General features: G+C 42.0%; 1 protein-coding gene across 6 annotated transcripts in view; it reads left to right on the top strand.

Annotated features, from left to right (window-relative positions):
• The first annotated feature begins 216 nt into the window (after nucleotides 1-216).
• The window catches only part of NR3C1 (nuclear receptor subfamily 3 group C member 1), a 118,663-nt gene continuing 91,951 nt past the window's right edge, over nucleotides 217-26,928 (top strand). Inside the window, exons 1-2 of one of the 6 annotated variants that reach the window (XM_047854455.1) lie at nucleotides 217-288; nucleotides 4,713-5,927. In XM_047854455.1, the coding sequence (XP_047710411.1) occupies nucleotides 4,729-5,927 (1,199 nt within the window). In that variant the 5' untranslated portion in view covers nucleotides 217-288; nucleotides 4,713-4,728. Of the gene's footprint in view, nucleotides 289-922; nucleotides 1,061-1,168; nucleotides 1,458-1,781; nucleotides 2,256-2,420; nucleotides 2,977-4,712; nucleotides 5,928-26,928 lie in introns of those variants that run through there. The other 5 variants (XM_047854447.1, XM_047854452.1, XM_047854445.1 and 2 more) reach the window with 5 other exon arrangements.

Below are 26,928 nucleotides of genomic sequence, written 5' to 3'. Positions count from 1 at the left end.
CCTTTACCAAGATGGCGGGGAGCGGCTTCCGGCCCGCGTTTCCCCAATCCTCTTCAAGAAGTCAGAGCAGAGGTGGCCACGGATAGCGTCTGAGCGCTGCCTGAGGAGTGAGTGGCTGCTACCGGGCGCCGGGGCAGGGATTAGGTGGAGCTGCGGCAGCCTCCGCCCCCGTCAGGAGCTGGCAAGCTCTGTCACCTGTGGGGGCGCAAAAGTTACCGCCCCAAACCCTAAAGCAACACAGCACAACCTTTCCCCGAGTCACAAAAATCATAATGTGTGTCGCACAAGGTAGGAAGTTCGGTCCGGGCGAAGCCCAAGCCCTTCGGACGCGGCGAGCTGGGGCAGGGGGCTGGGGCGGGCGTCTCCCGCGCGGACTCCCCTAGCCCCACGCCCCTCTCCTTGGGGACAGGCCACGTGTTTCCCTCGCACTGAGGGGGAGGCGCGTAACGGGAACAGCTGGAGGGAGTTAAATGCTGACATTTTAAAGCTGCGTGTGTGTTGTTTTGTTTGGAGGGGTAGGGGTCCCGTGCACACGAAAGGGTGGGCGACGCACTGAGTGGAGTGCAGCAAATGTCAATATTCGGGTGAGGGGCCTTCACGGGAAACTTGGACACTGGTCCTGGAGCGGGTAGAAGGAGAGGTCAGGAGTTTGCGGGGGAGGGAGGGCGTACTTTGCAAGCAACTTACTGTTTCGCTTGCAACTTGCTTTTAGGCCTGCCACCCCCTGCTTTCCTTAAAAATAATAATAAAAAGTGCAAAGAAATTCAGCACGCCGGAGGTTTTGCATTTGGCGTGCAACTTCCTTCAAGTGTGAGCGCGCTAGCAGGGAGGGAGGGGTGGGGGTTGAACTTGGCAGGCGGCGCCTCCTTCTGCCGCCGCCGCCGCCTCGCAGACTCGGGGAAGAGGGTGGGGGACGGTCGGAGCGCGGGGGAGGGTGGGTTCTGCTTTGCAACTTCTCTCCCGGTGGGAGAGCGCGACGGCGGCCGCGGCTGCAGACGGGGCCGCCCAGACGATGCAGCGGTGGGGGACCTGCCGGCACGCGACTACCTCCGAGTCGAGAGTATGTACGCACCGACCCCCTCTTCTGCCCTCCCTTCCTTAAGCCTCCCCAGAGGGCGTGTCTGGCTGTCCGGCCCCGAGCGCGGCCGAGACGCTGCGGCACCGTTTCCTTGCAACCCTCGTAAGCCCCGTGCTAAGTGACACACTTCGCGCAACTCGGCTCCGAGGCGGCGGTGCGGACCACTCCCGCGGCCCTGCTGCGGGCCGCGCCCCGGCCCCCCCGCCCCAGACAGCCCGCTGTCACCCGCAGGGGCGCTGACGGCGCTTGCCGCCGAGGGACTGGGCCAGCTCCGGAGTGGGTCGGGAGTCGCGGAGCTGGGCGGGGGCGAGAAGGAGGCAGCGAGAAGAGAAACTAGAGAAACTCGGCTTCCCTCCCAAGCGCGCCCCAGAGAGACCAGGTTGGCCGCTGCCGCCGCCTCTCCCTTTTCTCGGGGGTGGGGGCGGGAGAAGTCCCGCGCGCTCGGGGAGGGGGGGCGGCGGCCGGCCGCTAGGGTCGGGGCAATGCCGGGGGTCGGGGGCGTTCAGGCGCCGTCGGGGCCGGGGTGGCGGGGGCCAGCGCAGAGGGCGTGGGGGCGGGGGCTGCGGCCGCCCCTGCAGTTGCCGAGCTTCGCCAACAGGTTGCACCGTTCCCCGCCGCCGCGCGGCCCCTCGGGCGGGGAGCGGCCGGGGGTGGAGTGGGAGCGCGTGTGTGTGCGAGTGTGTGCGCGCCGTGGCGCCGCCTCCGCCCGCCCCCCGATCGGTCCCGCTCGCTCGCCGCGGCCGGGCGGCCCTTTCGCGTGTCCGCGCTCCCTCCCCTCCTCCTCCGCCTCCTCCTCCATTTTGCGAGCTCGAGTCTGTGACTGGAGCCCGAGTCACTGCCCGCCCGTCGGGGACGGATTCTAGTGGGTGGAAGGAGACGCCACAGCCGGAGCGGCCGAAGCGGCGGGGCGCCGGGACTGAGGACGCGCGCCTGGGAGCCCGGCTCGCGGGGACTGGCAAGGGGCGGGGGGCTGGCTTGTCAGCCGGGAAATGGGAGACTTTCTCAAATAGGGGCTCTCCCCTCCCCCCCATGGAGAAGGGGGCGGCTGTTTACTTCCTTTTTTTAGAAAAAAAAAAATCTCTCCCTCCTGCTCCTCCTGCTTTCACACGCTAAGTTGTTTATCTCGGCTGCGGTGGGAGCTGCGGACGGTGGCGGGTGAGCAGCGCCTCTTCCAGAGGTAAGAGGTGGGGAAGGGCCGGGGCTCGCTCCCCCGAGGTGCGGGCCGGGGACGCGAGGCTGGCTCGGGGGCCGCGGCGGGAGCCTGCAAACTTTTATTAGCCTCGGGGAGTGGGGGTGGGGGCTGGCGAGGGCCGGGTGACGGTGACGAAAGGGCAGCGCGCGGGTGACAGCGCTGGCCTCTTCCTCTCCCTCGGCCGCGGTGCCCGGGTCGGGCTGAAGGGGGAGGAACCTGAGCTCGGTCCGAGCGGAGCCTCTCCGAGCTGCCCCGGCTTGCAGTGCTCCGCTTTCCGGGCGCGGAATTCTGGCTTCTCCACTCCCGGCGCCCCAAGTCCCCCCTCCGTGACCTCCCAGGGGGCCGCCCAAACACCCGTCATTTTCCCTTTTTTTTTTTCTTCTTTTTCTTTTTCTTTTTTCTTTTTTACGGTGAACACCGAGCCGTGTCTGAATGCTCCTCGACCGAATACTTCCACTCCACCCTAGTGCGCCCGAGCGCGATCAGGGTTTCTGTCGAGGCTCCAGTGCGTCTCCTTTCTGGAGGGCGCGCAGGGATGTGTGTGTGTGTGTGTGTGTGTGTGTGTGCGCGCGCGCGCGCGCAGAGAGAGAGTGCGTGTGTGTGTGAGTGTACACACGCAGGGGGCTGACAGCCTGCAACTTGGAGACTTCGGCCAGGGCTGGCGTTATCTGGTAGAAGTGGGCGTGTCGGAGAAAGAACTCAACAGGTCTGGACACATTTCTTTTACCCTTGTACTTTTTTTCTCCCCCAGGAGAGGGTTTGTTCTTCGGTGCTTGGCATCATTGCGCGCCTGACGCTTCTAAGTGGTCCCTTTTAGAAAAAGACCTTCCCAAGCCAGAATCCTTCTGTGGCCAAGCGCTAGTTTGACGTTTGGGGCTGCAGGCTTGGTAACTACCTCCTTGTAATACCACTTAAGACCCCTTGCCACGGTTCATTAAGGCCGGTGAATGTGACAGTTACTTGCAATTTAAACTGGGGGATAAAGTGGTTTGAGGGATTGTTTCGGTTTTTTTTTTTGAAGTATTGTTTTGGTTTCGAGTTGGAAGGCAGCTGTCAAAGCCGCGTGGAAGTTCATTAGGCTCCATTTGATACCTTGTGTTTACAGATCCTTATCCGAGAAACCCGGCGAAGGGGCGGGGAGATGAGCAGTTTACCCTAAAGATGTGTAGGGGCAGGTCCCCAGCCCCGTCTCCACCTTCATCACACTGCACTTCCCGTGAGGGCCATTGAAGTTTATGCTTAAGGTCTCTCCGCACAGAAGTTTCCTTCCATTGAATAGGATCTGACTGTAATGTCCCAGATCTACTTATCAAAATCTTGGGCTGCCTGTTAATAACATCGTGATGAGAAACAATATACTAGCAACCCAAGACTCTCGAGAACAGCTTCCGAATTGGGATTGGTGAAGGTTGAGAACACGAGAAAATTATTCTGAGCATTCATTGGGTATTATTTTATTTGCGTTTATATGAACGTGATTCCACAGTTGCTTTTTCTGTTTCAGTACCTCTTTATATGGAAAGGGAAAAAATCTTAATTTAGGGATAAAATAGTGTTTCCTACTGAAGGTCTTAAGCAATTTTGAAAAAAAGCTTCATTAGGAGTCTATTGTTTTGTAAGGGTTGAGAGAGTTATATTTGTTTTTAAGTAAGCTAAACTTGTAGCGAGAAGCTGCTGCACTTTCTTTTGCTTTTTAAAATCCAAATTTTAGTTGGCCTGTATAGAACATATTTCATTTCCTGTGTCCAAAATTTGAAGAAGGCAGGCACTTTGAAACACACATTTAGTAAGAAATATGGGTTAAATATACGTGTCCTTTTTATGGTATTGGAAGATGAGCAGATCATCATTGTTTATTTTTTTTTTTAATGTGCGTGGTTCATCCTAGATTCTACTGAAAGGTTTGGATGTGTGACTAGCAGGTAGGAGGCCAGTTTGGGAGCGATTTGAGAGAGAATTCTAACATAGTAATTAGCAAATTTTATGTGTATGGGTTCTCAGAAAAGCAAACAGCCTTGACTGATTGAAAGGAAGTAGGAATTTTAATGATCATACTCTTTTTAAATTAAATACTTTGACATCAGTTTGAACCTTTAGGATAATCAGATGTAATGAGTTATAATGTCTGTGATTAACAAAGTTACAGTTCTGTGAGTGGCAGGATGAATAGCCAAGCTTAGTTTGATACAATTTTGCCCTCCGCTGTGCAATTGAATTGCATTGTGCTTTTAAATGTGCCACACTGAATGGGGGCAGGGGATGCGGATTTTTTTATTCTGGAAGACAGAAGCTACTTTAAACAAGGAGTTAAGAGTCGGAGTTAACTAAAAGGTTCATTTAACTGGCTCTTACTAATCAGATCACTGAGATAATGTGACTTTATAGCTTATTATGTCTCCCCCACCTTTCTTTTTTTTTTTTTTTCTTTTTTCCCCCTGGTAGCTGATGATATTCTCTGATGGACTCCAAGGAATCATTAAGCCCCCCCAGTAAAGAAGAAATCTCTAGCAGTGTGCTTGGTCGGGAGAGGGGAAATGTGATGGACTTCTATAAAACCCTAAGGGGAGGAGCTTCTGTGAAGGTTTCTGCATCTTCACCGTCACTGGCCGCTGTTTCTCAGTCAGACTCCAAGCAGCAAAGACTTTTGGTGGATTTTCCAAAAGGCTCAGGAAGCAATGCACAGCAGCCGGATCTGTCCAAGGCAGTTTCGCTGTCAATGGGACTGTATATGGGAGAGACAGAAACAAAAGTAATGGGAAATGAGCTGGGATTCCCACAGCAGGGCCAAATCAGCCTTTCCTCTGGGGAAACAGACTTTCAGCTTCTGGAAGAAAGCATCGCAAACCTCAATAGGTCGACCAGTGTTCCCGAGAACCCCAAGAGCTCAGCGACTGTTGCTGTTGCTGCTGCCCCCACAGAGAAGGAGTTTCCAAAAACACTCTCTGATGTCTCTTCAGAACAGCAAAATTTGAAGGGCCAGACTGGCACCAACGGGGGCAATGTGAAGTTGTATACCACAGACCAAAGCACCTTTGACATTTGGAGGAAAAAACTCCAGGATTTGGAATTTTCTTCTGGGTCCCCAGATAAAGAGACAAGTGAGAGTCCTTGGAGATCAGACCTCTTGATAGATGAAAACTGTTTGCTTTCTCCTTTGGCAGGAGAGGATGATCCATTCCTTTTGGAAGGAAACTCGAATGAGGACTGTAAGCCTCTCGTTTTACCGGACACTAAACCTAAAATTAAGGATAATGGAGATCTGATCTTATCAAGCCCCAACAGTGTGTCACTGCCCCAAGTGAAAACAGAAAAAGAAGATTTCATTGAACTCTGCACCCCTGGGGTAATTAAGCAGGAGAAACTGGGCCCAGTTTATTGTCAGGCAAGCTTTTCTGGGGCAAATATAATTGGTAATAAAATGTCTGCCATTTCTGTTCATGGCGTGAGTACCTCTGGGGGCCAGATGTACCACTATGACATGAATACCGCATCCCTTTCGCAACAACAGGATCAGAAGCCTATTTTCAATGTCATTCCACCAATTCCTGTTGGTTCAGAAAATTGGAATAGGTGTCAAGCATCTGGAGATGACAACTTGGCTTCCTTGGGGACTTTGAACTTCCCTGGCCGATCGGTGTTTTCTAATGGCTATTCAAGGTAAGCCAGATAGTTTTCTGTCTCTTCGGAATGGACGTAAGATGGATGGATAGACTTGAATATTCAACAATTTGTGTTTGTCTTCCAACGACTCCTGTGCCTTTTCCGTGTGACTAAATTTTAAGTGGTCCTTTGAAAGTAGGTGGTCTTTCAATCATGCCTAAGTGATGTATCTGTATATAAGCATTTCAAGTTTTCTTTGAAGTAATGGCATTCAGTATCCCACTGGCCGGTAGTGGAAGGTTTTATTTAAGAAATTCTAAATAATTTTGCTCATTAACAGGTATCTTAAGTAAAAATTACATAAACTTAAGAGGGCTTTCATACGTAATATTTGTGTGTGCTTTGAAGTACGCTGTTATGTTAGAGTAACACATACCCTTGATATTTCACAAAATCAGAAGTTGTGCTTTGGGTTTGTACACTTGTAAAATAGTAGCTTGAGGAGATCGAAGGGTTAAAATTAGAAGATTTAACAATGAGCCATTTCTCCAGACTGAAGCTTCTGTGGAAGAATTTGAGTTTTGAGATTGCTAAAGCAGTGAGCCGTGTACCTGACCGTAGCCCTAGAGGTGGGACTGCTGTTCAGCCTTTTTAAGAAAGGAATTGGTGCCAAAATGGTGCAAAACAAAACCTCCCTTTCCAGAGAGTTCCTCCAAGTTCTCAAAGAGACACCTGATGGCTTCAGTTCTCAGCTGTCATTTGATTTGTTCCCCTTTTTTCCTCAGACATTTATAAGTATACTGACATTTCCTTTTGGCCTCAAAAAGGTCTCTTAAAATGAAATTATCAGGAAAACGTTCTAAACTGAGATGGATCTATTGATAGGGGTTAAGGTCTCTATCCCGTATCCCTGTCCTCAATTCAGATTGTATGTCACATTTTAGGTGTGAAGGAAATATAATGTGATTGTAGAGACACGGGATTGATTAATCAGTGGTGTGTTTTGTTTTGTTTTGTTTTGTTTGAAAGGCAGAGTAGACAGTGATTTACTTGGACATGAGCCTTTCAAGGTTTTTTGTTTTGTTTTGTTTTTTGTTTTTTTAATGTTGGTGGTTTTCTTTGTTCCTGATTAGTCATTGAAGATTTTATTTAAAACTCTCTTTAAAACACTTTTTCTGTTAAAGATCTGTCTTAACAATGGTGTTTGTCTCTTTTCTATCCTCTTGAAGGAGGAAGGTTTTCTTGTTGGGGAAAAAATTCAGACCTAGATTTAGGCTAGGTTCTATTCCTTTAAGAGGCTCACTTGGTTCTTGTATGCCTTCGTGTAAATTGCCTACTAATCTATTATGTAAATAGTCTTTGCTTTAGAATACCACTTCAACTTTTTGTTGTCATTCTGAATGGAAGGCTTAAAAGGTTTTCAGTAAGGAAATTTGAGATGTTTCTTAATGCGTTAGTTGTGTCTAAATGTTAAAAGACATGCTGTGTTTTAAATTTTTCAGTATCAAAATTTTGGCAATGTAATTAATGATTCGGGGTGCTTGGTTGTCTTAAAGAGTGCTGTTGATTTGACTAAGTTATCTGTAGGAAACTATTAGACTGAATTATAAAATGTAATTGTACAAGGAAGCATAATATATCTTAGGAAACTCTTGGGGATTATTAATGCATTTTGTTCTAGCAATTACCACAGTACTGTTTTCATTTTTCTTACTGTAAAAAAACATAGAACAAGACAACGATTTTTCATTGATAGTGAATTTTCATTAAGCCTTGTAAACTCTGGGGTTTGGAGCATAAGTCTTAGATGAACATAGGTGACTTTAAATCATTAAATATCATTTTAATGCCTTTTGTAGGAATTTATGACTTGTAAAGTGCCTTCACTTACTTTTAATTTGAGCCTCATGACAACCTTATTGCGATTAGCAAAGGAGTGATGATGTGGTTCTTTTGAGATGATTTAATAACCATTGAAATGATTATTTTTATGCTGGTGTGTGATTTGTAATTACAATCAGTAGTTTGTGTCCTAATGAAAAGGTGTAATATACAGGATAATTGGCTAACATTTGAAAACTTTATACCTTACGGCATTGACTTAACACGGGGAACTGTGATTACCCAGAACAAAGCTTCTTCCAAGTAAATTCAAACAATGTTTCTTTTCTCACCATCACTGAATTAGTCTATTGTTTGCAAACAACAGCCCTGATATAACTAAAATTGGTTGCTTTCTCTCCTCTATATGTTACATGGTTCTGGCCAAACTGTGAGCAGTGACCCAAGTGATGAACAGGTTGAGATCACAACTGTAGTGAATCCTGACTTTCTGACTTTAGGTATAAAAATGCTGTATGCCACTAATAACTTGACTTGCATTCCTTTTTAATTAAAAAAAAAGAAAGCATAAATTGACTTTTTAAGATGTCACGTAAGATTGCTTTTTCTCAAAATGCTTTAAAAAATATATTTTATACTCTGTTTTGCCAGGGGCGGTCACTCCTAATGTGTCAACATAGTTTAATATCCAGTTCACATTTGTTTGTAAAATTATGACTATCCTGACTGAGCGTAGTCAATCAAGTATTTTCTTTTTAAGAATTACGTTCCTTCAATGATAGTGGAACAGGAGAAAACCTAGTGACATTCAAAGATACTCTTTAAGTAAAACAAACTAGCCATACTAACTGAAATCGCTTCTTACGTACTGAAATTAGACAAATTGAGCATACACTTGTAATGCTGATGAAAACACATTTCTGCATAATTTGATTTTCAGCATTGTTTCACTTACACATTAATGGTGAAACTTCTGAAGAGAGGCAGAGGAGTGAATGGTTATAGGTGGAATTAGAGTTTTTATTGGGATTATGTTGAAACTTGAGTGTTAAAAAGTTGACCGTTTTTTTGAGGGTTAAGATTATTGAAGAGAGAATGATGGAGGATTAATTTGTAAACTCAGGCTTGGGGACAATTTAGGGCTCTAATTTACAAAGCTCTGAAAATTTATGTAGATTGTAACATCTCTTTTAATTGCATCTGCGTCCAGTTGTATTTACATAATGATATTGAAGACCTGTGCACAGGTTGAGTGAAGCAAATTCTGCCCCTTTCTCTTTTTTTCATATGAACGCCGGGCTGAATGTTTTCTCAGAGAAGGGACATAAGGAAGAGATTTTGTTTTGGTTATGATTTACTCCTTTTTAATTTTTTTATTTTATTTATTTTTTTTTGCAACGTTTATGTATTTTTGGGACAGAGAGAGACAGAGCATGAACGGGGGAGGGGCACAGAGAGAGGGAGACACAGAATCGGAAACTGGCTCCAGGCTCTGAGACATCAGCCCAGAGCCTGACGCGGGGCTCGAACTCACGGACCGCGAGATCGTGACCTGGCTGAAGTCGGACGCTTAACCAACTGCGCCACCCAGGCGCCCCATGATTTACTCCTTTTTTAATGGATACTTGGTTTACTTCCTATCTTCTGTTTTTCCTCTCCTTATGAAAGTTCTGGCAGTGAGCATTTCATGGTCTTTTTTGGGTTTAATATTTCCAATATTTACTCACAGAATTTGACTCCTGCACGTTAAAGGAGATTTGCTTTAGGTGTTTACATATTTATTTTTAGCTTTATGATAAATATCTTTTTCTTTTTTTTTTTTTTTAACGCTGTACTTTGTTATGGCTGTCTTAGTAAAAGAAAAAGATAAAACACACTGTGTATTCAGGTGTGTCAGTTTAGTGTGGAAGGCCTCAGATACAGAAATGTGTGATTAGCATGTGGTGAGGTTTTATTGAAATAACTTCTTATGATGTTTCTTCGGCCATTCCATTATGTTTGTACAGTTGCTGACATAATTTGTATTGTGATGCTGTTTTGGTTTTGTCTATGGCTGTAACAGATATTTGAGTCAGACAACTTGAAATATATCATTGAATGTTTATACATTTTATGAAAAACTTCCTCTAAAACATACCTTGCATAAATGTAGGTTAAGTGCAAATTGTATTAAAAATGAAATTCGTATGTGGGTGGAGATTACTGTAGGGGCCTTTTGAGATTTTAGTGGAGAGATTGGATCAAAAGGGTTTATTTTAGTATGAGTACCTAATGTGAAAGAGCATCTGTATTAATTGGTTGGTTATATAAGTCTTAATCCACTCTGGCCTGCAGGTGATTGAAGTAGCCTAGTTGTTAGGAAATCTTAATTTACATTAGATTTACCGTAAGTCTGGGGCATATTTCTTAAAACATATTTCTTGTCACTTTAAAAGATTACACCTAATTTTAATTTTAATTAGCACCCTGGTAATTGTATAACGTAGTATTTACAGGTATTTGGCAAATTAATGGACACCTGCTTCCATATTTCTGAGTCCTGTAAAACATATATTGGTGAAGTGTGTTGCATAAGAGTTTTCAAGTATTTTGTTGAAGTAAATTGTAAATGAAAAAATACAAATTCCTGATTATTGAACCTTACAGAAGAGTTTAAAAGCCCCTGCTTTCCTTGTCTCTGTAGTTTCAGAGATCCAACTGCTGTTTTCTTCTGGTTTATTCATTTAAAGAAAGAAAAGGTCCATTTTCCCTTTGAATTGTGTGTGATCATTTCTATGCTGAACTGGATTAGAATGTGACTTTTAATGGTGATTTTTACCTTCATTTCACACATTAAGGTGTATATTTTAGAAAATATATGCTGTTGACTTTATTCCTAACTGTCCTCACAAATGTCCCTTGAATGCAGGATTTCCCATGGAGTTTGTGAATTAATGAAGTTGGGGGTGGGTTGGGGAGGGCAGGAGAGGGAGGATTAGAAGAAGTGTGGAATGTGGAGGCTAAGTTTAGAAGTATCAGGAACAATTTTGAAAACCAGAAGTTTGGATCAATTGTCATGAAATTCAGAGGACTAAAAAAGAGAAATCTGGGGTTGTGTTTATGTACAAGGGAGGGCACTAATCAGAATTACAATTTAGCTTCTTTTATTTGAAGTAGAACTCTGGAGCCAAGTATAGCAATATAGCCCTAACTCTTTAAGGGTTACTTTGTTGTCTTTTGCTGTGCTTTATTACCAAAAAAAAAAAAAAAAAAAAAAAGGTATGGAGTAGACATTTTAGTTCCACTTACCTTATTCCAGCTAAGATCAAGTCCATATTTGTCCCGTTTTTATTTAATCTCTTTAGTCAATGAAAATCTAGTTACTACAATAGAGTTGAAATAATGATGATCTTAGGTTGATGAAACCACTTTGTATTTACTAGTACACTTTTACATTCACTTTCATAAGGGATGCAACCCTTTGTTTTAGTAATGTACTTTCAGGGGCTGTGTGTTTTTCTGCTGGAATATTGAAGAAATTAAATTCTTATTCAATAGTACATAGATAGAATAAATTATGGGGTTTTGCAATTGCTAGTTATTTAAACTATTTATATTGCAAATATAGTCCTTAAAGCTAATTATTTTGAATGGAAGTGTGTCATCCCCTAATTTTATTTCTTGGCTAATTTAAATATTAATATGTTATCTTGGTAGAGCTGCATGTTTTAAACATACTTTTCCAGAGTAACTCAAATATTAATTTTTAGTGCTTTCAAATACTTTTTGAGCCAGTTTCAAAATATTATAAGATTGATAGTGTTTAATAATGCAGTAAATTTAGGCAAAGTACCTCTTTATTTTAGAATTCTTTTAAAAGTTCATGGTGTAAGGCACCAAATATATACACACACGTGTATGTATATATGGTAAGAGATTAGTTGCAGATGTTTATTTAGCACTATTGTCTTACATGAAGTTTTATTTTTTAAGTTTATTTATTTTGAGAGAGAGCAAGAGTGTAGAGGGGGGACAGAGAGAGAGAGGGAGAGGAAGAATCTCAAGCAGGCTCTGCGCTATTAGGGGTTCAAACTAACAAACTGTGAGATCATGACCAGAGCTGAAATCAAGAGTCCGATGCTTACCAGACTGAGCAACCCAGGTGCCCCAGGAAATTTTATTTTTATAATTAACGTTTTGGCATTCAACTTGAGTATGCCATATTTATAACATACAGTTTGTTGCAATAAATGTTACCTTTTGTCCCTTTTTATAATAAATAGAGCCTCTATTCTAGTTGTTTTCGTAATTATCCATAGTATTTAACTGGCTATTCTGAAAACATATTCGATAGCCAACTTTTTAAAGCTGTTGTGAAATGGCATCTAGTTCATGATTTATCATTTCATGCTATTGTGGCAATGCAGTGACTTGTGACCTTGTGGTCATCACATGTTGAACATTAAAGCTCTACCGGTTTGTTATGGACAGACTTTGTTATTGTTGTTTTCATGTTCTGTTGTTTTGTTTTGTAATTATTGGGGATTAGGGCTTCTTTAATTTTAAGATGACTTAAGTTGCAATTTTGTGGCTTAAAAAAAAACAACACTCAAATTCCTTTCCATTTGTTTGCATAGAAATCATGGAAAAGAACTAGACTCAGAATGAGAAGACTTGAATTCTGAGGCTGAGCAGAGCCAGTCTTTGACCTCTAGTGATTAGATATTGTGGAGTCAAAGTACTTTCCCTATAATTATATATGAATTATTTTCATAACATGCGTGTGTGTGTTTCTGTTTCTAAAATTCTACATTCCTCTTAACCGATCACTGTGGGTAGGGAATAGTGCACTAAATTTGGTCATTTGACTTTTTGTGTTCACTGTCATGTACAAGACGAAAAATGGACCTGGACTTGGTATTTTTGTAAGAAATAATGTCAGTGGTGGGGGAGAGAAAATACTGTGTCAGTACTGTTGGTAGTGCTAGAAAGGTGGGGCTCTTGAGTTCTCCGAGCTTGTTTTATGTGTTGGGTACAGTGATTATAGATTAGAGCTTAAAGGCTCTTGAGAGCTCATCTGCTCCCACACTCTTTTTTTTCCAGATGAGGAAATGAGACCCATAGGAAATGTCTAGAGATACATCGCAGAAATAGTTGTGTTGCTGGGAGGACGATCCTAATTCTCAGTTGTCTGAGTTCCCTCGCAGGCTTCTCTTAACATCCGGTCTCTAGTTCTAGAGACATGACACTTAATACAGATTAGCCAGGTGTTTTATAAGAGTCGCTGTGAATCACCTAGCTCGGCTTTGAAAAAATGTACACTATCCATATTCTTAACTATTTTTTAACTCTCTTCTCTGCCATCGGTGATGAGCATGGATGATGTGGCAGCACCATGCTAAGGGCTTCATATACGTTCATCTCATTTAAACCTCTGAGCAACCCGTGGAAGTTTGTAATTGTAGTTTCTGTATTAAATTACTGATTGTGCCATTATCTATGTAGCATGGAAGACCGGTGTTATTAACTTAATTTTACAGGTGGGAAAATGAGATATTGAGAGAGAAAAGAATAGTCAGAAAACTTAATACTCCTCTGAAGGGGAATGTTTAATACTGTGTAAGAAATTTCCCATGGGTCTTTAAGAGTTTTTATTTGTCATCTGTGACTCTTTAAACGATCTATATAGGAGAAATGGGATCAAGCCTCTGCTCTCCTGTACGTATTTGTGTAGTCATTTACAGCTTTCTGTCACAGTTTCAGCTTCTGTAAAACAGTAAGAACACCCAGCATTTTTGCCTGACAGGATTTGTGCGTGGATGTTTACTTTGAAAATTAAAAAGTACTATAAAAATTCAAGGGAGAATTTTTAAAGCTCTGCCAAGTCTCCTGAGCTCAAACCAGCATGACCCTCATTGGCTAAGTACATGAGGACATCTGTGCCTGTGTTGGTATTTCCTATTCATCAGGCTCTAATACTTTTACAGTGTCTACTGTGTGAGATGCTTAAAGGGTCATGGATCCCAATTTCCTAAGGACTACTGTATTTAAAGCTTTCAAGGGCCAAGATAATTGTATTTACATTATTATTATTTTTAGTTGTTTTTTTTTTAAATTTTATTTTTCAACGTTTATTTATTTTTGGGACAGAGAGAGACAGAGCATGAACGGGGGAGGGGCAGAGAGAGAGGGAGACACAGAATCGGAAACTGGCTCCAGGCTCTGAGCCATCAGCCCAGAGCCTGACGCGGGGCTCGAACTCACGGACCGCGAGATCGTGACCTGGCTGAAGTCGGACGCTTAACCAACTGCGCCACCCAGGCGCCCCTATTATTTTTAGTTTTAATTTTGTTTTTTTGTTAGCTTGTCAGTGCATTTTGTTAATTAGATAGGTCATTTAAATTTAATAGCATATTGATAACCTCAGCGACATTGTTAGGTTTTTATTAATAAATGGTAGAATGCCCCCTTGATATTTTATTGTCTGGTATTCTTGTAAAATCAAGCATGTGAAGACTCATTAAAATTTCATTAAGAAACTTTAATTTTCCTGAAAATGAGAATGAAGTTATTAGCATTAATTTTTTTCACATTTATTTAGCAAAGCTGTGTGAAAAGAGTTTCTGACACTATTGAATACCAGAATTTATCCTAAGTGCATAAATTTGGATTATGTAACTCACTTGACTACATTTAATAACTCTTTATTGATCAAGTGGTAAAACAAACAAACAAACAAACTTGATGGATGAAACCAAAGTTATAATTAACTTTTTTTATATCACAAAGAACCAAGTACAGAGACAAGTTAAATGGCAGTTTGAAATGGTAAACATACCTGTATAAAATATAACTTAAGTTCATAGGCAGCTTTTTTTAAGGGAAACATTAAAAAATTTAATTAGAACTTTATGTGAAATTTGTCATTTGGAATCCAGCTGAGTTGCGTTAAGGACAAAGTGTGACTATAAAATAGATTGATTTTTTTTTTTTTAACAGAAAACCAAAATGAATGTTGTATTTGTAAGCTTCTACCTTTGAAGAGCTTATGTATTATTCCCCTTTTGAAATTGCCTTCAGACCCACCTTGTAAGCCATAAAGGAAAACTGGACTCATTACACTATGGTAATGCCTGAATGTTCTTTCTTAATCAGAAGATGTATTTATTCGTTAACTTGATCATTTACCTTTTACCTTATTTATGTGATTCCAAACGATTTCAGTATTTCCAGAAATTTAGAAATTTAATCTTCTCTCACATTATAACATTTGTTTTCATTGAGGTTATTTAAAAGAACCCATGTAGGTATTTCTATAGATGTTTAAATGTGTCTCAAATATCCCTGGAATAAATGCCTAGCTTCCCAAATGACCAGTCTGAAGTGGATGGTGCTCTGTGGTTAAGGTGTTTTGTTTTCTTTACAGTTAAGATTTGTTTTCTTTAAGCTATGCAAGAGCCTTCTATATTCTCTTCTGTTCTATTCTAACAGCTTCTATGTTCTCTTTTCTTGACAGAGTACAAAAAAAAAAGATATTACTCACCTGTAAGCCTGATTTTTTCATATTTATGTTCAAATAAGGTACCTTTCTCTCCCTTGGAGTTGAAGGGAATTTGATGACAGGAAATATAAAATAAATGTAAGTTCTTACATGTAATTGCTCATCTCCCCAAAGGTTTAATTTCTCATTCTAGTCCTCAGTGTATCAAGGAATTAACTACTTGACGATCTTGATGGCAAGAACAACTCCAAGTACACTACAGTTATTTACACCCATAAAAGAGTTCAAAAGAGAGTTAAAGCTCCAATGTAAGATTCACATACTAATTTACATATTATCTCTTATTCCTTATAATCTAAAAAGAAATGTCCTGCTTGGAGTAAAAGTACTTCTTTAAAAAAATTTTTTTTTAACTTTTATTCATTTTTGAGAGACCAAGAGAGACAGTGCAAGCAGGGGTGGGAAAGAGAGAGAGGGAGGCACAGGATCCAAAGCAGGTTTCAGGCTCTGAGCTGTCAGCACAGAGCCCGATGCGGGGCTCAAACTCAGGAACCATGAGATCATGACCTGAGCAGAAGGTAGACGCTTAACCAATTGAGCCACCCAGGTGCCCCCTGAAGTGAAAGTACTTTAAAAAATTAAGTGAATTTTGGTTGTCACTATTTTCTAAATTTAGCGGTGTTTGTTATTTACAAAATGCTAAGATTGGAATAGATCCCGGCCTTTGAATTTGTAAAGATCTATGCAGTGGAATTCATAATAGGGTATACCTTTTATAACCATCCTGTTACATTCTGTTTTCCTCTTAGGTAAAAAAATATTTCTTACCACTAAGCAGTTACTAAGATTTGGTGTCCATGAAGTTTATGGGTACTAGATTTTAAATATAATAAGTACTCTTAAAGGGAAGGTAAGAAAAGTAGGTGAAACAATCTCTAATTTCATACATGAGACATAAGTGACCCTTTAATTGGTAGTGTCATTTAACAGAACTGTATACACAGTGCTTTGGAGCTACCACAGACATAGTTAAATGAGAAAACAGTAAATGAAGGTGGAGGAAAAGTTAGAATTCAGAAACCCATGGAAAAAGAAAATGAAAGTTCTCCATCCCACTTCCAGCATCCGGTTAAATTTCTGGGCCCGGGTGTCTCTGTATGAGCACTGGGAAATCCTAAATAAGCAGCCTAGCCACATGGTGTTGAAAGGAGGAACTGCAAAGGCATGTTCTGGGAGAGGAGGTCTTGAAGATGAGCGGAGTGGGAGGTTTACTTACCTCTAAGATCCTTCCAGCTGACAAGCAGCAGCGAACATCGGTGCATGTGGACATTTATTTCAGTCATTTATCACATTCATACCCTCGCTTTATTTAGGTCTCCACTTAAATGTCAACTCCATAGGACACCACCTGACTGCTCTATCTGAAATAGTAGCATCTTTCACACACAGTTTCCTTCCCTTCCATATGAGATGGATTGTGTCTTGTCCTCTCACCTGCTAGAATGTAAGCTCATGAGAGCAGTGATAATGTCTGTCTTGCTTACTCCTGTACCCAGCAAGTAGAAGAGTGTCTAGCACATAGTAAGTCCTCAGCAAATACGTGTTGAATATATAAATAAACAAAATTGACACATATACCAAGATGATGTGTGGTGATGGAATGCACCTCTGTCTTTGCAGAGAAAAGGAAGTATCAGCAGACAGTGAGTATCACTAAAAGGAATTGTACAGGTCATCCCCTCCAAAGAGGAAATCGGTTTTAAGATGGACATGTGTTTTTGTATACACAGAGTCAGAGTACATTAAGCAAATGTGTTTTTAATTGTTGACATCCTATAAATTTGTTTTATGACTTTGAAATGCATGGCTTTTCATAGTTTCTTAAAACTCTGGTACATTTACAATTGAACAATTTAGGGTAGCCAAAGCTTGGCAATAAAGTTTGAGGCTTAGTTTTGTTTTATTTATCTTGTTCAAGATTATAACCTTTAAAATTTTTTTTAATGTTTATTTTATTTACTTTGGGGAGAGAGAGACAGACCGAAGCCAAAGCAGGCTCCAGGCTCTGAGTTGTCAGCACAGAGCCCGACTTGGGGCTCGAACTCATGAGCCCTGAGATCATGACCTGAGCTGAAGTCGGAACCTTAACCGACTGAGCCACACAGGTACCCCCAAGATAGTAACCATTTATAGCAGAAGCTGTCCTCTTTATGTTTTTCAGTTGTATAAGAATTGGGATTATTCTAGCAGATATCTAGCATACACGTTTGTGTTGATCATCCAGAAAGTCAGGCAAGAAACTGATTTGCCCATTTTTCATGTAAGTGTGTGTAATTACTGACTACTCTGAAAGGTACTTTATTTTTGCTTGAATTCTAAATTCCCTTTCTCCAGCATATTTATGTTTTAGATTTGACTTATTGTGTGTATAGTTTTGACTTCTACCTGTAGTATATTTCAGCCATTCAAAAGGTTAGTAAGATGAGTTAGTTATCCCTTCTAAGAGTTGTAGGAGAGTTCAGCCTAATATGGTCAAGACAGTCACAGGAAAGAGAAAATGCAAGGTAAGTACTATTAGCTAAAGCTGGAAAATCAGATGAGGTCATTTAAGAATGAACAGCTTCAGGGTTTAGGAAAAAAAGAGGGGAGGACCAAGGACAGGGCTCTGGAAGGCATCCAAAGAGAGCAGCCACAAAAGATAGTGAATGAATAGCTTGAGAATTAGGAGGCAGCAGGTTTAAATCCAGGTGGGGACAGAGTAGTTCTTGCTGTCAAGTCAGCTCTGGTACAGGAGAGAGAACAGAGTATCCTAAACGCGAGAAACTGTTGTTGAAGCCCATCTTGCAATTATGTAAACATTCTGAGAAGTCAAAGAGAATCTGTGAAACCCTAAATGGAACAACAGAGCAGGTGATTAGTTTGTAATTTTCTTGTTTTAAAGAATAAACCCTATATTGGAGAGCCCAATCAGTTTCTGGAAGTTAGATTAACATATTGAAGTGGATAATAAGAAATACAATTCTGAGACCACAGAGACCCTAAGACTGGGTTGGGGTAAGACACGAAGGCGGGAAACGAGGAAGAAATTTAAGTTTGTGTTCCCCAAGAAGTCAGCACAACAGGGGCACCTGGGTGGGTGGCTCAGTCGGTTGATTTGTGGGATGGAGTCTGGCTTGGGATTCTCTTTCTCCCCCTCTCTTTGCCCCCCCTCCCTGCCCAAATAAATAAACTTTGAAAAGCCAACACAACAGAACACAAATCTGGCCATCCCTTAGTTTGAACTGTTATCACCTCAATAGTCTCTTAGTTGCTTTCTTGTTCTTTCTTCTCCCTTCTCAATCGTTCTCCATCAGTACTGCCAGATTATTCCTACAACACTGCTTTCAGTATTATTCCCCTAAGCCAAAAATGTCTGTGGTTCTGTTGCTCATGGCCTAGTGGTTCTCCATGTTCTTTCCACTGCAACCCTTATGCCAATTGTGGTGCATGGCAAGGAGCCACAAGAATACTCCAGAACCCTTGGAGGATTTGGGTTATGCACAGCTTCATACAACTCTGCTGTTCTGTCTTCTCCAGGAAAGCATATCTGAGCATAAGTAAGTGAATTCACAGGGAGAGTCTGTGGACTGCTTCTTTTTAAATAGTTTTTATTTATTATAATTTGTGGGGTGCTTTGGTGGTACAGTTAAGCTTCTGACTCTTGATCTCCGTTCAGGTCATGGTCTCACAGTTTAAGTTTGGGCCCCCCATCGGGCTCTGCACCATCAGCACAGAGCCTGCTTGGGAGTCTGTCTCTCCTTCTCTGTGCCCCTCTCCCGCTCGCTTACCTGCTCTTGCTCTCTTTCAAAATAAACTTTAAAAAGTCATTATTGTTTCTCCAAAAGCCCTTCCAAAATTTGTGAAAATGTGTTCATTAACTTGACTAAAATTATACCAAGAAAACACTGATGGATAAATAAACTTCTTCTATCACCTCTTTTTTCGTCTTTCTTCCTCCCATCCTGCCTGTGTCCCCTTATCTGGCACGTGTCTGTGTAATCTTAGAAGCGTAAACACACACATGCAAGGTATTCTGGGTTGTTTGCTGGTATATAAGTAAAGAATCCTCACACACCAGTTTGTCTGCAGGTTACTTGCTCACCCAGCAGTACACCCTGAACTTCCTTCCAGATCAGATATGGATCCTGTTCTATTTAATCGTTGTACAGTATTCCATGCAGGTTGTTTAAAGATTTTTTGCCACTACAAACAGGACTCCAATAAACACCCTTTTCTGTGAATACTTAACGTGTAGCAACTTTGTTTCGAAGCATGGATTCCTACCAAGGTCTGGTTGCAGAGTCAGTGGTGTATATATTTCTTTTTTTTTTTTTTAATTTTTTTTTTAACATTTATTTTTGAGCCACGGGGAGACAGAGCATGAGTGGGGAGGGTCAGAGAGAGGGAGACAAAGAATCCGAAGCAGGCTCCAGGCTCTGAGCTGTCAGCACAGAGCCCGAGGCGGGGCTCGAACTCACCAATGAGATCATGACCTGAGCCGAAGTCGGATGCTGAACTGACTGAGCCACCCAGGCGCCCCCCGTATATATTTATCTCTAAATTGCTTTTCACAGGGATTACCGCAAAGCACAGTCTAAACTGGCAGCATTTATATATATATATATTTTTTACAATGAAAATACAAAAGTGATTACTACTAACATTTTTGCCACAAATCCTAAAATTGATCACAGCATACCAGTGTGCTGTATGATGGAACTGAGGATTGTTGTGGTCTGAAATTCAGAGTCCTTCTCTCTGCTTTTAACACTGTGTAGCCTTCTAGACCAGTTTAACCCCCACTTTCTACACTTTTATGTGCTGTGTGCTACATACTGCTCACCATACAGTTCTTTATACCTAACTCTGTGATTAGCACATAGTAGATACACAATAAATATTTGTTAATACTGGTTTTTTGTATATTTTTTTTAAAAAAATGTTTACTTGAGAGAGAGAGCACACATGTGCATGAGTTGGGGAGGGGCAGAGAGGGGGAGAGAGAGAATCTCAGGCAGGCTGTGTGCTGTCAGCACAGAGCCTCATGCTGGGCTTTATGTCACAAACCATGAGATCATGACCTGAGCTGAAATCAAGAGTTGTTGGCTGCTTAACTGACTGAGCCACCTAGGCACCTCTCCTTGTGTATTTTTTCTTGAACTCTTACTAGATCTGTTCATAAGGACAAGGACTGTTTTCACCGCACCACTGGCACTTAAGATACTCAATTTAGGTTGGCTCTTTGAACAAAGAACTCCTACAGAAGAGGAAGCAAATAGCATGGCCTTGCCTTTAATCATATATTTTAGCCATTTAAGGGCAAATTGGAACTGTAAGAATCCTGTAGCAGCAATAAGAACAGCCCTTGTGTTGAGCTGTTACAAGATGTGAGGCTCAATTCAAGTTGCAAAGGATGGAGCAGTGTGCAAGGCTGTGTTGTCTCTGTCCTTGCAGGCCTTCTGGTCTGTGGATGTTACACTTAAAGATTTGTAGGTTACATTAAAACAGTGGTAAGGGATTTCAGCTTCTTTCCAACAGAGGCTATGGAGTATTTATCCATTTGTTCAATGCCTGCTCGGCCAGGCACTTGACAGAAAGCCCAGGGGCAGCCAGACCTTTGTTGCAAGGTGGCGAATGGACCAGGGTAACTGCTTGTGCATAGCAGACTTGTTTCCCAAACCATTTCTGGACCTGTGTATAGAAGCAAAGGGGAATAGAGTGGTTAATGTTAGCATATTTCTTCTTAGGAAAAGGTGGCAATCCTACTTGCTATCCAACACACAAACCACTAAGGAGTGTGTTCCTATCCCTGTCACAGAATTCTAGAATTCTCACTGGAGCCAATCTTGATATCCCATCCTTATTTTTCACCTGTGGAAACTAAGGCCTGGTACAGTTCTTAAAAGACAAGCTAGTATACTGGAAAAAGGAAAAAAAATTAAAACCAAGACAACTTGAGCACCCTCATCTTTATTCAGGAAGGGGAGAAAGGGAATTCTGGGACCACCCCTCCCCCCTGCTCCTGGCTAAGCTCACTCTCCCCACCCCCTCTCCCCGGGGGGGGGGGGGGTGCTCCGAACGGGCAGAGGAGGTGAGAGAAGGGGGAGGGCCAGGGGTGCCCAGGTCAGGAAGGGGTAGCTAGCATGGTATTTGCATGCAGTGCCTGGGTGAGAGGCTAGGGGGTGCGCCCTGAGGGGCCCTGCGGGCAGATGACAGGTGTGCATGTGCAGATGGGGAAGTGCAGGGGTGTGGGGCTTCTGGAGGCTTTTCTCTTCTCTGACTTGGCTGTGGGTCATAATTAGGATTGGCAGTCAGTGTGTTTGGGTATGAATCTGTTTAACAGTTCTGTGACCTTGAGCAAGTTCATAATCCTATAAATCCTTGTTTCCCTTACCTTTGAAATGAACACAGTGAATAATGTATATAAACTGCTTTAGCAGGTGTCTGGCAGTTACAAAGCCTGCATGAAACGTTACTGTTACTTTTGGTGACAGGATGAGATAACTCCTTGTTGTCAAAGTTGATGGTCAAGAACTCTGTCTATTGTGCCATACCAGCCTATTTTTTTTTTTAAGGTTTATTTATTTTTTGAAGGAGAGAAAGACAGAGTATGAGTGGAGGAGGGCAGAGAGAGAGAGGGGTACACCGAATCCAAAGCACGTTCCAGGCTCTAAGCTGTCAGCAGAGAGCCTGACATGGGGCTTGAACTCACGAGCCGTGAGATCACGATTTGAGCCAAGTTGGATGCTCAACTGACTGAGCCACCCAAGTGCTCCCATACCACCCTATTCTTAAGCTTTTTTTTTTTTTTTTTCATTAACTGCTAGTTCTTTAACTGGCTTCATCATGATCTTTCACGCTAAGTAATTATGCTTATGTAATGGAGACTTTAACCTCTGGAACCATTATCAGATTTTTTTTTTTTTTGACCATAAGTTTGAGGAGGAACTGGAAAATGCGTACGTGATTGATGTTTTGTTAAGAAGCCTCCTGAGTGCTTCCTGTCTGGCTTTCTCCCACTCCTGCCTGCCCCCGCATCCTCACCAGTGTTCCTGTTCTACTACTTGAACCCCTTAGGACCTTGATTAAGGTAAATTGCAGTCAATGTCTGAAGAGGAGCAATCTTATTTTTTGACAAACTCTGGGGGTATTATGAGTTCATTGCTCCTATTTGATCTGTTTGTTTATCGTTGGCTTCTTCTTAAAGAGAACATTAGCTTTCTGAGAGTCCTATTACAATACACAGTTTCTACCTCTTCACAGAAGGACCTCAAAATTAGGTTGTTTGTTTGTTTTTTTTATGATTTAGTCTGAATTAAATCCCACCATGAAAAGGACTTTCTGGATGTAGATTTTCAAATACACAATTGTTCGTGTCCATATCTGAAGTTGCTACATGTGACTGAAGCTCTTTGCAAGTTCTTGAATTGATCAAGTCACATATTTCAACCTTATTTTGCAAATTTAAGTCATGTAATTAAGGATTCGTTGAACATCTCTCATATTTTATTTATTTTATTTTATTTTTTTTACTTTTTATTTAAAAAAAATTTTTTTTCAATATATGAAATTTATTGTCAAATTGATTTCCATACAACAACCAGTGCTCATCCCAAAAGGTGCCCTCCTCAACACCCATCACCCACCCTCCCCTCCCTCCCACCCCCCATCAACCCTCAGTTCTCAGTTACATCTCTCGTATTTTAATATCAACAAGAGTTTCCATGTTGAGGCCCATCTTTTAGAAATAATTTTTTTTGTTCAACTTTCTCCATTTGTTCAAAGTGTTTGTTTGGTGGTTGTGTCAGGTAGTATTTGCTTTATAACAAACCACCCCCAAATTTAGGAGATTTAAATAATAACCGTTTAGTATGCGTCTTGAGTCTACAGGTCAGCTGGGCGGTTCTCCTGAACTGGCGAGGCTCATCTGATGTCAGCTAGGCCCAGTGTGTCTGTGGCAGCTGGCTGGTTGACTGTGGAGGTGAAGGCTGACAGCCACGTGTCATTTTTCAGCAGGCTCTCCAGAGCTTGTTCACAGTACACAACAAGAATCCAAAAGAACCAGCAGAAGCATGCAAAGCTTCTCAAGATGTAGGCTTGGAACAAGTCTTACTTCTACCAGGTTCCATTGGTCAAAGCAGGTCACATAACCATTCTGCTTTCAGGAGATGGAGGGAGTGGCAAAGGCATGACTATTGGGAGGGCTTGGGGGACGTCTTTTTTTTTTTTTTTTTTTTGCCATCTGTCACCGTAGTTATAGGAATTGGGTGCATTTGAAATTCTGAACCTTTTAGTTGTTGATATTCTGATTGCTTATGGAACTTTCCTAGGGTGGAAAAGCAGAGTCAGTATGACCAAAAGGATAAAAGCTTGGAATTTAGAGACTAACTGGGGTTCACATTCCAGCTCCATCACTTATTTCTGTACAAGTTATTTAACCTCCCTGGTAAGCACTTCATAATGGTTGTTGAGCCTGAACCTCAGATTCTTCATGTGTAATTTATTAAAAAGAAAGGGCTAGGCCTCTGTTAAGTATGTAAATAATTGCTTTTATTCATGCAAAATAGAAGAAATTGCTTTTATTCCTATTCCCCCCTCCCCCCCCCCCCCCCCCCCCCAGTCAAGGTGTAAGACTCAGTCCCTTCCTTGGAATTAAAAGAAAGGAAAAGTGTGTTAGGAAAGAGGAGAAATTGACTAATCGTGGCCTCAAAATGAACTGACTGCTCGCTGGGTATTTTCCTGTAAGACAAGAATGGCTGAGACCCATTTTATTAAGAAATAAAAAGGCCTGGGTCTCCTTGGGTAGGATTCACTATGTTTCATGGGATGAGAGTTGAAACATAAGATATAATCCAAATCTAGATTTTGTCTTTTTTTTTTAAGAATTCTGGCCCCTCTTAGACATACTAAGTGCCTTAACCCTAGATTGGGGGTTTGTCATACCTAGAAATCACCTAATTTTCTCCATCCTCCTAGTAGGAAAAGGAAAAGGTCACGTACAATACTCACACAAAGAGCCTCATATTCCAGAATGCAGGTAATCAGAAATGTTAACTGGAGTTCTGATTGCCTCTCTCAGGAGAGGTCCTAGGTAAGTGTTCTCAAAGAACTGAGAACTGACTGAACCATCTCTGGTGTTAGCTAATTGTGTGAACCCAAGCAAGTCAGTTGCTATTAGCCCCGTAGTTCCCTTTCATGTTGATAATTATACTCTATTCTCAGAAAGGTTGGGTACACTTTTTTGATAAATGATAAGATATTTTAGTATGGACAGTAAAAGTCTGTGGCTTAGAAGCCGTTAGTGGTTTTGGTTTTTTTTAAAGATTATATTGGTTTTTATGGATTTCAATCTTTGTTGTTGCTTGCGTTTTTTGCGGCATTTTTTTGTTTTTGTTTTTTTGTTTTGATCAACATTTCCCGTTCCATTCCTTACAAAGACCATTTTCAACTGTAAAAAAAGGTGAACTTCATCTTCTCCAAACATATTTGAAATGCAGGGATATTTTCCCAGAATGTGCAGTGCTAATTTCATGTTCCTACATGTTTGCAAAAACCAATAAAAATAGATCGTGATGAGAAAGGAACTTTAGTTTACAAGGATAGTTAATTGGAAAGGAGAAAAATTTGACAAGTTCAGTGCTCAGAAGGAGGGGTCGTCAAAAGATGGCAGTAGAAGAGTGTTTCTCCCCAGTATCACCTGCTCATATGGTGGGTCAACAAAGGTATTACTGAGGACTTTCCACCTGTTGAGTGTGGCAGTCTGTGCTTTGGCGAGGAAAGAGAAATCATATGTTCTTCCTGATCTCAGAGGAGCTTGCATCTGGCTGGGGAGACATGGTGCCAGATCCATGAAATAATTAAGAAACAGTTAGCTGTGACAGGTGCTGAAGCATCTTTAGGAGGTCACAGACTGGTCAGGCAAGTGTGGGAGAAGGGTCATCCTAGTACCTCATCACTGGTTCTTGCTTACGCAGATCCTTCCTTCCTTGCGGGTCAAGTCTTGTCCCAGGCACACAGCTGCTTCTAGATACAGCCCTAAAGCTGGCCTGAGGCACATGGCAAAATCCACCACACTGAGTCATGGCCTTTAGGGGGGTGGGGGCGCCTCCTTCCTTCCCCCGCTCCAGAACAAGGGATACAGTGCTGCCCTCAAACCTGCTTTGCTTTAGTGACCTATTAAAAAAGAAGCAAATGAATTTTAGCTCCATCAGCGAAAATTTAATACTGAGGGCTATTTGTATTTTACCAAATGACACAACTTTAACGAAGGAGTGAAATCCTAGTGGTGGGATTTAAGACATTTTCCTTTCTTTTAGTAAAAATGCTAGTGAGATAACTTGAGGCGAAAGAGCCTTCCCCGTGTCCGTCAGTCACGGCACCTGCTTCACGTAAACGTGAAGCCTGTCCTCCCTGTCTTTCTCACCGAGCTGACTAAGCCTGCTTGTTGCTTTCCTCTTCCCCTGGCCATTCTTGATCTCCAATCTCCCACACCACCACTGCTTCCCAACCCTGAAAGCCTGAAGTCCCAGAGTGTGAATCCATCAAGACTGGCGTTACACTGGGGCACCTGGGTGGTTCAGTTAGCGAGGTGCCCTACTCCTGATTTCGGTTCGGGTCCTGATCTCATGGTCTCTTGAGTTTGAGCCCCATGTCAGGCTCTGCACTGGCAGTGCATCAGCTTGCTCATACTCCCTCTGTCTCTAAATAAATAAATAAATAATAAATAAATAGATTTAAAATTATTTGTTATCCATGTGACTGGCTTTCAGTACTTTTGGGTAAAATTCCCGAAATCTTCAATTTAAGCCTAGGTGGGCTGACTAGGCTTCCTTACTGAAAGAGTGAGGGCCTGTGAAGAATTTTGGAGACTGGTGTGCAAATATAGCTGCTGACGTGATGTAAGCCTGCAGTCTGGCGAGGCGGGGTGTTGAGTCTAGCGACTGCCTGCGTGCCCACGTCCCATTGCTGAGATTTGTGGTTTTCCTCATGTAACGGTAACCATCCCAGGTTGCAAGATGGCACCTGTGAAGATAGGGTATGGAGCCAAGGAGCTTGAGAGAAGAAGCTAGCATAATCTACATACTAAATAAATCACGACTGGAGAATTCAACTCTCAGGCCCCCAGTTCAGCTCCATTCTTCTCTGTGATTCTCCCTCAGTCCCTCAGTGTTTCATCTTTTGGTTTTCATTTACTGCTCTGAAAAATAGTCCCCAGGCTGATAGGAGGCTGAGGCTGATTATTAACAGTTTAGAGTATGGGAAGGTAAACAATATAAATACCGAATAGGGAACATCCTATAAAGGCAGTAGCATGTTTTATATGTTAATAGAGTGGCCGAATGAGACAGTTGTAGAAGCCGAAAGACAGGAAAGAGAAAGTGAATTGATGAACTATTTTCAAAACACATTTTCTTGTTCTACCATAGGCACCGTGTTTTTTAATGAATTATTTCATATGCATAGAAAATATCTATAACTTGCATACATGATTTACCTAATAATGAAATAGGCACTTCCTTGTACCCACCACCAAACGTGCGGAAGAGGTTGTTACATTAGTTCCGCAGCTCACCGTCTGTCCCTTCCCAGCACGTCCCCTGCTTCCCAACCTGTGGGAGCTGCAATACTGACTTTTGTGTTGATCTTTCTTTTGCCTAGTTTTGTGACTTGACTACCTTTTAATATATCCCTGAATAA

Source organism: Prionailurus viverrinus, chromosome A1 (genome assembly GCF_022837055.1).
Source record: "Prionailurus viverrinus isolate Anna chromosome A1, UM_Priviv_1.0, whole genome shotgun sequence".
NCBI lineage: Eukaryota > Metazoa > Chordata > Mammalia > Carnivora > Felidae > Prionailurus > Prionailurus viverrinus.
This window is presented reverse-complemented; position numbering and strand designations above follow the sequence as displayed.